This window comes from Erythrolamprus reginae, chromosome 1 (assembly GCF_031021105.1).
Source record: "Erythrolamprus reginae isolate rEryReg1 chromosome 1, rEryReg1.hap1, whole genome shotgun sequence".
In the NCBI taxonomy this organism is placed as follows: domain Eukaryota; kingdom Metazoa; phylum Chordata; class Lepidosauria; order Squamata; family Dipsadidae; genus Erythrolamprus; species Erythrolamprus reginae.
This window is the reverse complement of record NC_091950.1, coordinates 134,818,263-134,835,500: the sequence shown is the minus strand read 5'-3', so window position 1 is coordinate 134,835,500 and position 17,238 is coordinate 134,818,263. Positions and strand designations below refer to the sequence as shown.

Genomic DNA, 17,238 nt, shown 5'->3' with positions numbered 1-17,238 from the left:
GGACCAGGATATCTGCGAGACCGCCTTCTGCAGCACGAATCCCAGCGACCGGTCAGGTCCCACAGAGTTGGTCTTCTCCGGGTCCCGCCGACTAAACAATGTCGTCTGACGGGACCCAGGGGAAGAGCCTTCTCTGTGGCGGCCCCGACCCTCTGGAATCAGCTCCCTCCAGAGATTAGAACTGCCCCTACCCTCCTTGCCTTTCGCAAACTCCTTAAAACCCACCTCTGTCATCAAGCGTGGGGGAACTGAGACATCTCCCCCTGGCTATGTAGTTTTAGTGCATGATATGACTGTATGTATGCTTTTTATATTGGGGTTCCTTGCTTTTGGATTTTTAAATGTACAAGTGTTATTTTAGATTTTGAATTACTATTAGATTTGTCAATGTATATTGTTTTTGTCACTGCTGTGAGCGGCCCCGTGTCTGCGGAGGGGGCGGCATACAAATCTAATAAATAATAATAATAATAAACCTAACCCACAGAGAATTTGAGTTGAGGCTTTTCCCCTCAAAGCACTATCGCCCTCTTATTGCTTGGTGTGCCACAACTGATGCAGCTTTTAGGCCAAAATACACCACATTCCTCCTCTTGACATTGTTTGCCTTAGAATCTCAGTACATGGGATTAGTCACAATCCCTGCTTCAATTCCTCCAGTAAAGCCAAATTCTCCAATTCAAGTAAACCAGACAGGGAATTACTGAGGCCAGAGTGTTCATGTTTAAAGATTTGTTCATTATTCAAAGACCGATTTTCCTGTTCCTTGGAAGAAACTGGCACCCTAAAGAAAACACAGCTGATACAATTTAATTAAGCAGAGTATTCATTCTATGCAGGTATGGAGGTGTTGGGGCAAATCCTGTAACAGGAAGGTAAGAACTGGAAAGTCAGACTTTGTAGGTATCAAGGTCACTTGCCGTCCTTCCTGATTCATACACACCAGGAACAAAAAGCTCCTAGAAGATCATTGCAAATGGAACAGAAAGGTAGACTTTCAGGTGCCAGCCGTGTTGACCAACTTGGATCTTTGGTGCTGCCACACTTAGCGCTGTTGGAAACTGGGAGGAGAGATTGCATGGGGTGGTAGAGATATAGAGCCATAACAACATTATTTTCTCTGGGAGTCAAGGACAATTTAGCCTGCACCTGGAGTGGCATGACTGGGAGGCATTCCCCATTGGGACGGTGCTTTGATTGAACCATGTGATGAACTTGTGGGTGTCAGGGGAAGGGACTTTGACTTTCTTTTGGGTGGGGAAACCCCAGAAGCTTTCAGATTTGGGTTTCCCCCTCATGTGCCAAAATGACATCTCTAATAAAATGGAACTTTGAGGAACTTCTAGCCTCTCGGTCTTCTTTCATTGGGGAGCAGGCGTTGCTTGGAACCCTGACAGTAGGACAAATAAAAACAGGAGCATCCTAAAATTCTCAGGAATTTTGTTTTAAATCTGCATGAGACTTTAAAAATCCCTTGCAAACCTAAAGACATCTCACATATATAATTTTGTCAATTTGCTACAGAAAAATAATAGCTCAGATTCCTGCGGTACCTTAAGCAATGGTACCTTTCACAATTACATGAAGTAGAATAAATTTCAGATTATGCAATTGCATGAACAGATTCAAACCTACGAAAACCCCTGATGTATTTGTTCCCCTACAAAAAGCTTTTTGAAACGCCAAAAGCCTGAGAGCCTTATACAGAATCTCTCATACGAAGTAGACTTGCCATCACACTGTATGCAAAATCATGTGTAATATGCAAGAATGCAGCAGGGAAGGCAGAATAAAGACACCTGCGTAACTGTGTAGTAAACAGTCCTAAACCATCACTAACCTCAAAAGGAACAGCCACATGGGACAGAGAAGTTCTCTGATTTTCTACTTTTTATTTTAATAATGTTATCAAAGGTTTTAAGAAGGAGAAAAACTAAAACAAACTAAAGTCAGGAAGGAAGGTGGGGGGAGAAAAAGAAATCAAAGAGAAAGCTAAAATGCAAGAAAAGTAAGACAAGAAAGAAAAAAAATATACAAAGTGGTTTCTGATCTTCTTTACTGCAGTTACAAGTACAATTATAAGTTTACCCCTTTCTCTAAAGTTATGCGTCTCTCTTCTGTCTAATCATCAAACCCATTTTTTTATGTTTTCCACAAAAAGTGCACAAGGGATTTCCAATCAGCAATAAAGAGGCAGGGTGACGCAGTGGTTAGAGTGCAGCACTGCAGGCTACTTCAGCTAATTGCTAGCCGTAGTTCAGCAGCTCAACGTTGACTCAGCCTTCCGTCCTTCCGGGTAAAATGAGGACCCAGATTGTTGGGGGCAATATGCCGATTTGGCAAACCGCTTAGAGAGGGCTGTAAAAGCACTATGAAGCGGTATATAAGTCTAAATGCTATTGATATTGCTATGTTGTCATTCCCCTAATAAAATAAATCTATTTAAGCCATCTCAGCAAGTTTCATCACTTTCATCGGCCATTCCTACTGAATCTTTCCATCTTTGTGCATAAAACAATCAAGCTGCAGGTATCACATACAAAAACAAAATTCCATGGCTGCTTATTCATCAATCCCAAAAGACTGACCTCTGGCCTTAATTGTATATTAAACTTTAAAATCCCCTGAATCAGTCTATGTTTTTGAATCCAAAATTTTCTAGTTTTACACCACGTCCACTCAGCACAGTAAAATTCCCCTTCTCGTTCATGTGCATTTGAAACGCTCCGATTCTTTACTCATAGTTAACACTTCCACGACCACTGATAATGACCAAACCCTCTTATCCATCACAAGCAGCAGTGCAAGCCACAAAATAGTAGAAATAAAGTTGATGTAATCAGCTGGTGGTTACTGATAATTTCCTGATAATGCTTAATCTCTTTGTGGAAACTGATAGAGGTTCTTAACATTGTGATTTCCCAAAAAACAGCAAGTTCAGCAACTCCAACTTCTGAAAACATGATAGTCAAGAGCTGCAGTTATCATAATTCAACCTTGACATTTCTAGCAGAATTTGCTGATCCAAAAGCTGTGTGTGTGGAAGATTTAATCCCCCTCTCTGCTATCACATACCATATTTTTTGGTGTATAAGACACACCTTTTTCTTCCCTAAAAGAGGCTGATAATTTGGGTGCATCTTATACTCTGAATTTATTTTTATTTATTTATTTATTTTATTTATTAGATTTGTATGCTGCCCCTCTCCGCAGACTCGGGGCAGATGAATGTAGCTCTCCCCCCCTCCCCCAGCCCTAACTAGCTGCTAACTATCTTCCCAGCTCTTACCTTACAGGTTCTTTCATTGTTTCCCTCTGCGAAGAATGTTTTCCAAGCCCTAAATCTTTGCAGGGCTTTTTCATTGCTCTAACTTGCTCTGAGTGTTTCTTTCCAGCCTTAACCAGGTGCTAACAATGTTCCCAGCTCTTACCTGCTTGCAAGCAGCTCTTTCATTGTTACTCTCTGCGAAGAAGAATGTTTTCCAAGCCCTAAGTCTTTGTAGGGCTTTTTTTTCATTGCTCTACTTGCTCCAACTATTTCTTTCCAGGTGCTAATGATGTTCTCAGCTCTTACTGGCTTGCGAGCTCTTTCATGGTTGCTCTCTCTGAATAAAGTTTATTTTTAAGCCCTAACCAGGGGATAAAATAATGTGCTGAAGCTGACCAGTTAAGGACACTAGCCAGATGAATACCTGATAAGCAGATTCTTTTCCCTATTTTCCTCTCCCAAAACTAAGGTGCGTCTTACACTCCGGTGCGTCTTATACTCTGAAAAATACGGTAGTTCAAAAGTATTCTTATTCCTTTCCTGACATTTCCTCTGTTTTCATTCTCCTTCCAGCAGTTTCTACTTTTATTTGCTCTTTGTCAGAGTTTCCCACTCTTCTGCCCTTCCTTTCTATTCCTCTTCTTTTATTAGGATTATTAACCATTCCTAATTGGTCACCTCTGGTCATTTTGCACCATAGGAGGGTAGACTCCTTTCTTTCTTCCCTGAATCATATTATCTTTAGCCATCCTTTTTTTCCAATTCTACACATGCTTCTGCCAAGCTGCTTTTACTGGGGGGAAAGGGTGTCCAGCTGTCTAAACCAGAGGTCCCCAAACTTGGCAACTTTAAGACTTGTGGACTTCAACTCCCAGAATTTTGTATGGAGCAATTTGGGAATTGTGTATGGCAGCTATCCCAATTGCACCCTAATTGCTCATAAGTTAAGCAAATCTACATATCAATGAGTAAATTAAAGCATGCAATTTTTCCTGTAGTGTGTGCCCTGGTTTAAACATTAAAAAGTGAAAACAGTGTTTACATGTTGGAAAAGAGATGCAGGAGACTCTTACTTCTTTCAAACCTTTAATGCAAAATCTTGATTGCAGATTCAGTGAACTGAAACATTCAGAATGGCCATGCTGACTAAGTATGATGGGGAAAGAATTCACTAGAGAGCAGTACAGGAAAACAGATAAAGGGAAAGAAAAACAGGCTCCCTCTGAAGGCCTTGAAAGGGAACACTCATTTATTTTTTTACATTAATTTAGAAACACAGTGACTAACAACAGAACTCTTAGATTCTTCCTACATCTTACCAAGGCTTTTTTTTTAGGCCCATAACTCTTTGAGAATCCATTCTTGTCTGATAAACTTGCAGAGTTCCCTCTGCATTTTAATGATGTCTCTGAGAAACCGTATTCTTTTTTCATACCCACAAACGCGAAGGTCAAACATGTTTCAAGTGCAACATCTTTAACAAGTCTAAGAGGAATCAAGAAAGAAGTAGGATTCCTAACTAAAACGGAATGCCCTACTAGAAACAGGACTTTCCATCTGCTGAATTCAATACAGGGAAGGAACTTGTGGAGATTCTGGTTTAGCCAGTCCCAAACCACAATCTATAGGAAAAATCAGGCACAGGAGAGGGGAATGGGGGAGGGGCATCACTATCGACAGTGAGGATGGTTGGGGGCCAAAGGATGTCAGTGCCCCTGGCACTCAGATACCCAGATTGATGACTTTTAAAAACAGCATGACCAAAAGCGCACACATTGCTAGAGCTTCGCTAGGAAAAATATTAGCAAAGCCTTAATCCACCTACCGTATTTTCCAGAGTATAAGATGAACCTTTGCATCTTATACAGTTTTGGGGAGGAAAATTAGGGGGGGAGAAATATGCCCACCAAGTATTCATCTCGCTAGAGTCTTCAGTCTGGTCAGCTTCAGTACTTTATTTTATCCCCTGGGTAGGGCTTTAAAAAACCTTATTCAGAACGAGCAGCAATGAAAAAAAGCCTGAAAAGACTTAAGGCTGGGAAAAAACCTTTGGAGAGATAAGCAATGAAAAAGCCTACAAGCTGAGAAGAGCCGAGAAGATCATTAGCACCTCATTAGGGCTGGGGAAAAACATTATTTGGAGAGATTAGCAATGAAAAAAAGCTTGCAAGCTGGAGATCGTTAGCACATTTTTTTTTTCTATTGCATTGGCATCCTTCAGTCTCAAAAGGCCATGGTATTATGCTCTGGAAAAAAGCTTCAAAAAAGCTACAGTCAGAGTATAAGATGCACCCAAATTTTCAGTCTCTCTTAGGGGGAAAAGGGTGCGTCTTAAACTCCAAAATACAGTATTCACCTCTCTTCTCTCTTTCTTTGCCCTTCGCATGCAATCAATATAGGTTTCCTTCCCTTAAACACATATAGCAGAGTACTCTTAATTAAGGGCAAAGGGAGCAAGCAAGAGAGGGTGTCTCCTGCATCCTCTCCTACTAGTCACAGCAAACATTTGAATGCTGCCACTTTGGGACTTTTCCTGATTGACCAACAATTTGTTTGGATGGCATCTCAGCAGAAATGCTGCTGGAAACCTCCTGCTCTGATCAGACCAAGAGGAGAGGGTTTATTTTATTTTTTTAGGATGAGCTGAAAAGGAAAAAGGCTGAGCTGCCTGTCCCCTTATTCTGGATTCTGTAATAAAACAGGACATACACTGTCCTTCAGACAGTACAGGTTATTCTACTCACCTATACTGATGAATGTCTTCAAAGGACTTGGTGTTGTTAATAGCAAAAACGCAGAGGAAGCCTTCTCCTGTCCTCATGTACTGGTCTCGCATGGCACTGTATTCCTCTTGGCCAGCTGTGTCCAAGATGTCCAGTAAGCAAGTCTCCCCATCGATGACTACTTGCTTTCTGTATGAATCCTGCAGTCAGGAGAGATGTAAGATTGATTAAGGGCGGTGCCAGCCATATTTGCTTATGGCTGTTATCCCTGGCTGCTCATCTTTTTGCTGCACACAAACTTAGCTATTCACCATTCATGTCCCTTTCTGTAAGGGGTTTTTTTTTTTTGCTCCATTGCCATCTTCATGGTTCTGATGTTGCTGCTCTCTCTTCCTGCAAGCCTCTCTTCCTTTTCTTCCACACGCTCTGCTTCTTGAACCAAGTCTCAACTAGCTTCTCCGCAGCCCACTCTGTCTTTCATTTACATTCCCCATAGGTCTTTTTCTGTGTCTCCCAATCTGCACCTGCCTTGTATTACATCCGCCTGCCTACAGATGTTCCTCTGGGAAGTTCTGGCTTGGCACAGCCCTTCGGGAGGACAATTATCAAAACAAACTAGTTGTTTATAATCCATAATTCATACCCTCAGACACAGCAATCTGAATCACACTGAGAACCACAGGCAAGGGTACACAAATTTCTGATGACCAAGGAACCACTTTTGTTCTGTTCCCCTCCAGTTATAATTGATAAGAGGGCAGCACCATTTTAAGGACTTTTTTATTTCCTGTTTTGAGGCTGCACTCTCCACATACATTTCTCACGCTGCACTTCTAGAGAAAGAATAAGCATTCATATCACTAGTGTCAAAGCAGCAGCTTATGTTTTAGAAGTTCCCCTGACAGACAAGGTATTCTGTATTGCAAACCAATTTTCTTTACTTTATTTAACACATATTTATCCTTTTAAAAGTAGCTGTATCAAAGGAGGATCATACTCATCATCTTTGACTGGTGCATATATAAGCCGGAGAGTAAATATGAATGTGGGCAAACACTGGTTGGAGTTTCTGAACAATATAACCATGTTTTCCCCACCTAGCCATAATATTGTCCATCAAGATAATATTATTACTATGGGAAGAAAAAATCAGCATAGACCTGTTCTCATGTTCTGTTCTTCTGGGCTAGAAGTATTCTAATTCAAAAGGCTTTTCTCCATTCCATACGTTGAGAGCATATGCACCAAGACAAATTCCTTGTGTGTCCAATCACACTTGGCCAATAAAAATTCTATTCTATTCTATTCTAAATAAAACATATCACTTGCTTTACCTTTCATTTTAAAAATTTAAAAGAACATTTAATATTTAATAATTCTGCTTTTAAAAAACTTAATAAAAACTATTAAAAATAATATTTAATAATGTTGTTTCCCCCCCCCCATTTCTCATAATTTATTTTAAAAATTAACTATAGGGCTGGTTTTTTTCCTCAGATGTTCTTAAATAAATAAAACGGTGACACATTCATTTTTCTGAAAAAAAAAGTTGTAAGTAAAAGGCTAAATAGTGGAAGTCCAGAATTAAGAGAGACAAAAATGTAACCTGCTACTGTAAAATATTTTTAAAAATTTAACTACAGACACAAATCTCACTTGGCTTTTAAAAAAATTTAAAAATACCTAATTATTACAATTCTCAATAGGGGTATTTTCTCAATGCTTTACTTTATTTTTTGCTACGTATTTCCTAGCAAAGCATGTAAAACACCTAATCATAGTGTTCTTAACTCTAGCATGTGCTTTTTCCCTTGGGCCTTTTCTCTATATGATGTTGCTCTTTCACCCACTTTGACTCAACAGAAAACTATGGGTGTGAAACATCCCCACTGCTGATCCTTTCTATCTCCAAGCTCAGTTACCTGATTTCCCTTCCACGTAGGGTGTGGTAGATTTTTATCTACCTTGAGGAATCTTTTAGTTTGTGCTGGAATAAAGAGGGGAAAATACCCTTCAAGACTGGTGCAATTAAGGGCCACTTAAGGCTAGCTTATTTATGAGCTGGGAATCAGATGAAGACTGCCAGGATGGTCTACTTTATGCATACTGCATATTTTCCCTAAACTTGAATCTCCCTTGGGAATAATGCAAAGTGTAAGCCAACCTTCCTTTGTTTAGTGGGAATTTTAATTGAGTTTCACCTGCCACAACACTGTCCTGTGGGATTTGCTACTTCATAGAAACATAGAAGAGTGACGGCAGAAAAAGACCTCATGGTCCATCTAGTCTGCCCTTATACTATTTTTTGTATTTTATCTTAGGATGGATATATGTTTATCCCAGGCATGTTTAAATTCAGTTACTGTGGATTTATCTACCACGTCTGCTGGAAGTTTGTTCCAAGGATGTTCTGTCGGGCTCTCTGGTAGACTCCTCCCAAAAATTCACAGGTACAAATTTCAGACACATACACACACGTTTGAAAATTCAAAACAATGTTCTTTATAATGAAAATTCACTTAACCTAAGCCCTCTTTTTGTATAGCAAAGAGCACTCGTCTCCAACCAAACTGGTAATTTGTACAAGTCCCTTATCAGTTCTGTGATACTTAGCTTGCAGCTGTGAGGCAATTCACAGTCCTCCTTCTTTCACAAAGTGAAACACACTTTGCTCTGGTTTAGTTTCAAAGCGGGGGAAAATCAGCACACAAAATGTCAAAGTCAGTAAAGCAGTCAGGAAACACAACAATCAGATAATCCTCCACAATGGCCAAACCCACAGGCTGCTATTTATAGCAGCCTCACTAATTACCACAGCCCCACCCAACCACAGGTGGCCTCATTTTCTTTGATAATAATCTCTCAGTTGTTGTTGGCTATGCATCGCTCTCCGCATGCGTGGCTGTACCATTAACTCTTGTTCTGAATCCAAGGAGGAGCTAGATAATTGATCTCCTTCTGAGCTGTCTGCCACACTCTCCTCCTCCCTGTCACTCATGTCTTCTTGGTCAGAGGAGCCTTCAGCAGCAGATTCCACCGGGGGCAAAACAGGCCTGCAGCATGTGGATGTCTCCCCCACATCCACAGTCCTTGGGGAAGGAGCTGGGCTAGAGCTAACCACAACAAAGGATCTACTACTCTTTCAGTAAAATAATATTTTCTCATGTTGCTTCTGATCTTTCCCCCAACTAACTTCAGATTGTGTCCCCTTGTTCTTGTGTTCACTTTCCTATTAAAAACACTTCCCTCCTGGACCTTATTTAACCCTTTGACATCTTTAAATGTTTCTATCATGTCCTCCTTTCCCTTCTGTCCTCCAGACTATACAGATGAGTTCATGAAGTCTTTCCTGATACGTTTTATGCTTAAGACCTCCCACCATTCTTCCTTGCTTAAAAAAGAGATCTTAAATGTCTTAATTGTTCCGATTCATCTTACACGAGTATTTATCTATTTCTTTGACTTCTATGCCGCCCAATCCCAATGGGACAAGTAACTTTATTGCTTTAGCAACAAGCACATTCCTGGCCTGCTTTAAAAAAATGCATTGAAAATCTGCTTTTCCAATGAGTGCTGGGCTGAGTCATTTCATGAATTCGAGCAATGATTGATGAGGGATGACTGAAACTGGCCTTTATATGCTTCCCCCACTACATGATATCATTGCCATACTTTTTGCATTTTGACTGTTTGCACTGTTTTTTAAATATAATGTCGTTTCTGATCTGGCAAATGTATAGGGCAGTGATGGCAAACCTTTTTTTCTTTGCGTGCCGAAAAAGCATGTGTGTGCGCTATCGTGCATGCGTGAGTGCCCACACCCATAATTCAATGTCTGGGGAGGGTGAAAACAGCTTCTCCCACCCCCAGCGGCCCTCTGGAGGCCAGAAACAGCCTGTTTACCAACTTCTGGTGGGCCAAGAAGGCTCGTGTTTCGCCTTCCCTAAGCTCCAAAGGCTTCCCTGGAGCCAGAAATGCCCTCCCCCATCCCCCGGAGGCTCTCTGGAAGTGAAAAACGCCCTCACAGTGTCTCTGTGCAAGCCAAAAATCCACTGGCTGCACAAACATGCACATTGGAGCTGAGCTAGGGCAACGGCTCGCGTGTCAGCAGATATGGCTCTGGGCGTCACCTGTGACACCCATGCCATAGGTTCGCCATCACTGATATAGGGCAAGCACATAACCAAATGAGTGGCTGTGGCAGGGATAAAATGAAAGGCGACCTTGACCTCCCAGAAAAAGACAAGTAAACCATCTGAACAAAGCATTCAGACATTATTTCAAATGATTGTTTAAAACCCCTGCTTTATGGGGTTCCACAGGGCCCGCATGGTTTTGTGCAGACCCTGGTGTGTACATGTATTACCTCTTCTGCAGAAGCTGCATTGGCTGCTGATTTGCTTTCGGGTGCAATTCAAGGTGCTAGTTGTCATCTTTAAAACCCTCCACGGCTTGGGATCAGGTTATCTGAGATACCATCTCTTACCAGTCACATCTATCTGACCCATCAGAGCGGGGAGGCAGGAAATGCTGCAGGTCCCATCCCCAAGGGAGATACACCTGGTTGGACTCAGGGACCCTCAGAAGAAGGGTCTTCTCTGTAGTGGCTCCCTCTCTCTGGAACATCATTCCCCAAGAGATTAGAACAGCCCACACTATAGTAGAAGGCACTGAAGACCTGGTTCTGCTAGCAGATCTGAGGAATCCAGAGCGGGATAAGCTCATTAAATGGCTCGTGTGAACCGCAGTCGCTGGGACAGGGGTGGTGGTGGTGATATTTATTATATTATACTATATTAATTTATTTAATTATTTTTATTACTTTTATTGCTTTAAATGTGGTTTTATATTCTGTAAGCCGCCTTGAGACACCATGGGTGAATAGGCAGCTATATAAATCCAATCAAGCAATAATTGAACGAATGAATGAAATGAATGAACAAAATGAAATCCTAGTGACATCTTTGCAAGCTACTTCTCAACATCATCCCAATGAGCAGAATAAAAGGTCCCCTTCTCATTGTAACTTAAACACAAGAGCAATTAATCTTCCTTCAGATAACATGTCAAATGAAGGTTAATATAAAACAGAAGGAAAAATTTCAAGGGTCTTGGAATTTGATGAGGAACACAATGTAGGCAAACTCAAGGATCACTCTTGTTGATTTTGTCGAACTTGAGCTTTGGTACTGTTGCCACTGCTCTTACATTAAAAAACGAACAGGTCAAGGGCCAGGGACAATAAATGACTTCTAAGAAAACTTTTAAGAACTGATCTCCAATTCCTTTTAGACACAGAAAGCAGGAAACATTTGTAATTCATATAAATCCAAGGGCTAAAAATACTTTAATTTCAAATATATTTTTTTCTGTAGCCTACTCCAAACTGTGATCTTCCATTTAGGCACACTGGAACTACAATAACCAGAGTTGCCATGGAGTTCCTGTATTTGTAGTACCCCTTAGTAAACAAACTGATGAAACAAATAAATAGATAAAATACATAAATAAATTCCAAAGGAGAATCTTGGACAAAGAACAACTGAGCTGTTGCTTGGTTGGATACTATTTTCAAGATGACTCTTTTATGGAGAAAATGCCTTTTATGTCTCCATCAATCATGTATTAGCAACCTCTCTTTACAGCTTGACAAGAGGAATGATAAAAATGGTTGCTCCATATCCATCTTCGTGTATAGTGACCCCTGCTTCTCTGTGGTTTGCTGAAGAAGGAATATGAAGTGGTCAAGCAAATTTGGTTCCATTGTTCTCAAAAAAATAAATGGCAAATTCTCAGTCACATGTATTTCCATTACACATCAAAAACTTAAGACGTGATGTTTGAAAGCATCAAAAATAAGATGGCAAGAGTAGATCTAAAAAAAGAGATATTTATATAAGTATATCAAAGAAGTTTATTAGATAGACATGATGAAGAACAAGAGGGCGTGGGCCAATAATTTTTTTCTAAGATGAATCTAGACAGAGGAAATATTGAATATTTTTTAAAAAACAAATTATATCCAAGGGGAATTCTATGAAACAGTCTGGTGGAGACAATAGTGGTATTAGAACGAGTAGTTATTTATGTATGAGATTTAGAGGCTCCAAAGTGACTCTGAGTGGCTTACATCAAGTAAGAACACTCAAAAAACAATTGGGGATGGGAGGAGAAGGAAAGTTGGGATTTGGTACGTGGAAACATTCCTATCCTGGCAAACAGAGGATAGGTACATCTCCCATAGGAATGGAGTGGGGGGATGAGTGCCCCGAATTTTGCAATCAAAATATATTACGTCAAGGTAAAAACTTCCATTAACAATTGAATGTATCTGTGAAGCTACTTCCCAGCTTTTAGAATAGAATAGAATAGAATAGAATTTTATTGGCCAAGTGTGATTGGACACACAAGGGATTTGTCTTGGTGCATATGCTCTCAGCGTACATAAAATAAAATATACATTTGTAAAGAATCATGTGGTACGACACTTAATGATTGTCATAGGGGTCAATAAGCAATGAAGAAGCAATATTAATAAAAATCTTTTGCAGTTATACGCACAGTTGGTTCATTGTCAGTTAATGATAGTACGTGAACATTTTCACAATAGATCAAATATAAATGTCACACGGGATTTTTCAAATTTAAAGCAGCACATGTATGTAGCTATCGATCATTAGCAACAAAAACTGCAAGGGGCAGCTATCAGCTTTTAAAAGACTCAAATGAATATTTTCAAAGTTTTCATCTCCTGCAAAGGGATTTAAAAAATAGATCACTAGAAAACAGCCCATTTTTAACCCCTTTATTATTAAATAAATACTTGGGTCTCCGACCAGGCATCTGGAATGTTGACTTATCCAATGCAGGATACAATAATTTCCAGATGTGCCTCATTAAGCAGATCATCTATTTATAGGAGACAGCCTCATTTCTCAGCTATGTACAGATAGTCCTCGACTTACAACAGTTTGTTTAGTGACCGTTCAAAGTTACAATGACACTGGAAAAAGTGACTTATAACTGTTTTTCCCACATCGTTGCACCATCTCCAAGGTCATATGATCAAAATTCAAATGCTTGGCAACTGACACATGTTTATGACAGCTGCAGTGTCTCACGATCATGTGATCACCCTTTGTGACCTTCTGACAAGCAAAGCCGGTGGGGGAGTTGGATTCACTTAACACCGTGTTATTAATTTAACATTTGCAGTGATTCTCTTAACAACTGTGGCAAGCAAGGTTGCAAAATGGGACAAAACTCACTTAACAAATGCCTCACTTAGCAAAAGAAATTTTGTGCTCACTTGGGGTCATAGGTCAAGGATTCCCTGTAATACATTCTTATTTATATTAGCTTCTCAATTTGAAAAAAAGTGAAAATTTATTACTAAATTCTCATGCCGGAACAAAAAACATTCAAAGCCTTTTTAAAATTATTATTTCCTGTGTACAAAACAGAGTTTGTAATCATTAAACCATATCCATTTCAACCAGTCATATAATAATGGCATAGCTTCATGTTCTGTTTCTAGTCATAAACTATGTTGTTGTTGTTTCCTGCTGTGGCACTTTTTTAAACCAGAAAACATTTGCCGAGAAATTTTGTTTTAAAACAAAAAGAAAAAAAAATTCTGTGATTCCAGATTTTGAAAGCAAGGTAAATTACTGTCATCCAGTGTGAGAAAGAACAATTTTACACAGGAGGGGAATATTGCTGTTTTGTTAACTAAATACAAGCTCGTGAGCTCAAAATATTCTACACAGGAATTTGTAGTAGCAGGTGTATTCCTTTAAAATTATAGAATTCCACATGTGCTAGGTCAGGGTGTCAAACTGGTGGCCCACAGGCTGGATGTGTCATGCGTCATGCGCAACCCATGTCCACCCCAGCTCCACCAAGGGAAAAATGTCATTATGAATTACATGATGGCAACATGGCACCATGAAACCTTTGTCCTAGGTGAACAATTAAAACAGATTTTCCTAACCCAGTGCCTTCCAGCAGTCTTGGACTACGACATCTACAATTCCCAAAAGCAATGCAGGCTGTGAATTGGAGTATTAAACTCCAACACTTCTCAGGAACACCAGCTTTGGGGAAGGAACTACATTGAAACTTTTAGAAATGCCCCAAAGCTGCAAAACTGAGATAATAGTATTCTCTACCTCTACTACAGGCCTGGAAAATAAGAAAATTGAATTAAAAGCAAAAATATTTACTAGGCAAGTTGAGCTGCACCAGCTCACATTATTACCTCTACTTTGTCGCAATAGGGGGGGAATTTTTTTTTTACCTCATCTATAACAGGAACCAAACACATCTGGAAAACGTGTCACACAATACTGGCTATTGAAGATGGTGGCTTCAAGCTTGGCAATTTAGAACGGAAGAGGGGAAGAGAGCTAGATTGGACTGAGCCAAGCCCCCAACAAAAGCCATTCAGGCCCCCTCCCCAATTTCTCATTTAATGTTGCTGATCAAATTTTATTACGCTGCTCCCAACTGACCTTCTGAGAACAATACAGGCTACTGTTTTGCACTTCAAAATGACAAAACCAGATACTTTAGCCACAAAGCAGAGCCTGCAGGATGTGTGAATGTGTGAGCGAGAGAGACAGAGAGGGAAGGAGACAAGGAGGGAGGGAGGGGAGAGAGAGAGTTCTTCTCTAGGAAGCCTATCCCTTTCACCAGCCTATCTGCACTCAGCAAGGACAGAAAGATGCAACAGTGGGATGTTGTAAATGTAACCTTTCCACCTCTTTTTTTGCAAAAATTTGAAAAAGACACCAGAGACTGCTGAAAGATGCCCCGAAGTTTTTTTAAAAAAAAAACAGGCACAAAACACAACCTTGCCACTAAGAACCATCCCCAAGTGTAAAGACACTTTCCTCTAAACATTTATTTATTTCTATTTTTATTTTAATTGGATTTGTATTTAAAGTGAGATCAAGATATCAAAAAGTTGAAGACTTCCACAAATAACAAAACAGTTGAAGAATGCCCTGTCCTTTAGAACCTACTCAGAGGGAGATCTGGGTTTCACAACAATAAGGCCCAGTTGATATCCAAACCAGGATGAGGTGATCAAGCTCTCTTGGGATGAATTCACACAGCGTGACCTCATCCGATCAGGATGCAGATTCCAAGACAATACGTAGTGCGATTTCCCCTCAAAAATCCCTCTTTTCCATATTTCTGCAACGATCTGGTTTAGCAATCAAAAAGTACTACAAGGTCATAATACAATCAGTTTTCCTTGGGGCACTCTTTGAGGTGGACGGGTGAGCGACTTTTACAAGCCAGAAGAATCATGTTGGCTGTTTCTTTGTAAGCACATGAAACTGACTACAAGAGAGTAAGAAGTGTGTTGTGAAATTGTCAGGTTTCCACGGAGAAGCTGAAAGGGGGGGTAAGGAACACTTTGTGTGCTCTACTCAAGGAACTGGTGGGTAGAAATAGATGTAACAAATAAAAATAGAATTCCCATTAAGCGGGCAGGGATAGAAGAGTAATCTTGACAGAAAATTGGTCGAAAAACTCCCTCAAAACAACCTGGGCCTGAAATGAAGCCTAACTACAATGCTAAAGGTTGCAAAAAAAAAAAAAAAAAAGGGAGGAGGAGGAGGGGAGATAATCTTTCTAGTATTACTTTTCCTGCTGCAGTTACATATTATCCACCTCTTGTTCGCATTCTAAATATAGCAGATCTTACGCAGAATTATTTGTCACATGCAGCTGCATTTTGAAAAGCTACCACCATCACAATCTTGCCTCACACACCCAGACCAGCTCTGCGGCAGATCTAGACGCTTGGGCCATGCCATCCCAGTCTGCAAAAGCTACGCCCCACACCCGACTATCACTTGAAAAGAAGGATCCAGTCAATAAAAAAGACAAGAGAACATCTGAGGTAAATCATCACCAAGAATGCCCACAGAGCTCTTAGACACCCCCCCCCCCCAGACAAATCTCTCAAACAGCGGGAGGCCTAAGGCAGTGTTTCCCAACCTTGGCAACTTGAAGATACCTGGACTTCAACTCCCAGAATTCCCCAGCCAGCATTCGCTGGCTGGGGAATTCTGGGAGTTGAAGTCCAGATACCTTCAAGTTGCCAAGGTTGGGAAACACTGGCCTAAGGCACCAAGATGGCCTCTCAGGCTACAGCAACAGAAGGTAGCCTGGAGAAAGAGAAGGGAAGATTTATATACTGTGACTTCGCCGCTTCAGCAGCTGATTTGAGCCCACAAAGGTCTCCCCACCACTAACTTTTGTAGCACTGCCACCAAGAAGACACAAGAGGGAAACTCAGCAGCCTCAGAGCTGACTCAGCAAAGGCAGCAGGAGAGGACCTGGCCAGTTAACGGTTCTTTTGACTCTTGTGCTCTCAGTCGTTCTCTGATTCTTTATACCCTACTTTTTAATGAAGAGCATTCACATTATCTGCTCAGGCTTTAAAACTGGTGTGATAGCTTACATACTTTTGGAATGTCCTATATCAGTTTCGGAGGGCAGGGCTAATCTCCCCTCTATTTACAAACTATTCATTTTTATTTATTTATTTATTTATTTATTTATTTGGTTGGTTAGTTAGTTAGTCAGTTAGTCAGTTAGTTAGTTAGTTAGTCCAATGCACAATGATACACAATGAAAGTAATAGAGGACACCTTTGAGGAAATAGAATTAGAGAAAGAATAGAAGAGAGAGTACCTCTTAGGAATCTGGAGAGGTCAACCGTGGACAGTCTAAGGGTAAAATGTTGGGGGTTAGGGGATGATACTACGGAGTCCGGTAATGAGTTCCACGCTTCAACAACTCTATTACTAAAGTCGTATTTTTTACAGTCAAGTTTGGAGCGGTTAATATTGAGCTTGAATCTGTTAATGTTGAATCTCTTGTGTTGTTGTGGTTGAAGCTGAAGTAGTTGACAGGCAGGACATTACAGCATATAATCTTGTGGGCAATACTTACATCATGTTTAAGGCGTCTTAGTTCTAAGTTTTCTAGGCCCAGGATTGTAAGTCTAGTTTCGTATGGTATTCTGTTACGGGAGGAGGAATGCAGGGCTCTTCTGGTGAAGTATCAGACCCCACTGATATGATAGTCATCGTTCTATTCCCAGAATGGAGGGTCAATGACTGAAGCAAGCCAGTCTTAAAGGCTAACAGTTCTTTATTTCTAACATTCAATGGCTAACAAATTGCCAAACCCTGAAGCTAACATGCCCAGCAATCTCTCAGCTAA

General features: G+C 40.4%; 1 protein-coding gene across 3 annotated transcripts in view; it reads right to left on the bottom strand.

Moving 5' to 3' along the window:
- HRAS (HRas proto-oncogene, GTPase) overlaps positions 1–17,238 on the bottom strand; it is a 74,568-nt gene that overhangs the window by 9,681 nt on the left and 47,649 nt on the right. For all 3 annotated transcript variants that reach the window (XM_070765692.1, XM_070765710.1, XM_070765702.1), the window contains exon 3: positions 6,013–6,191. In XM_070765692.1, coding sequence (XP_070621793.1) covers positions 6,013–6,191 — 179 coding nt within the window. The remainder of the gene's footprint in view (positions 1–6,012; positions 6,192–17,238) is intronic.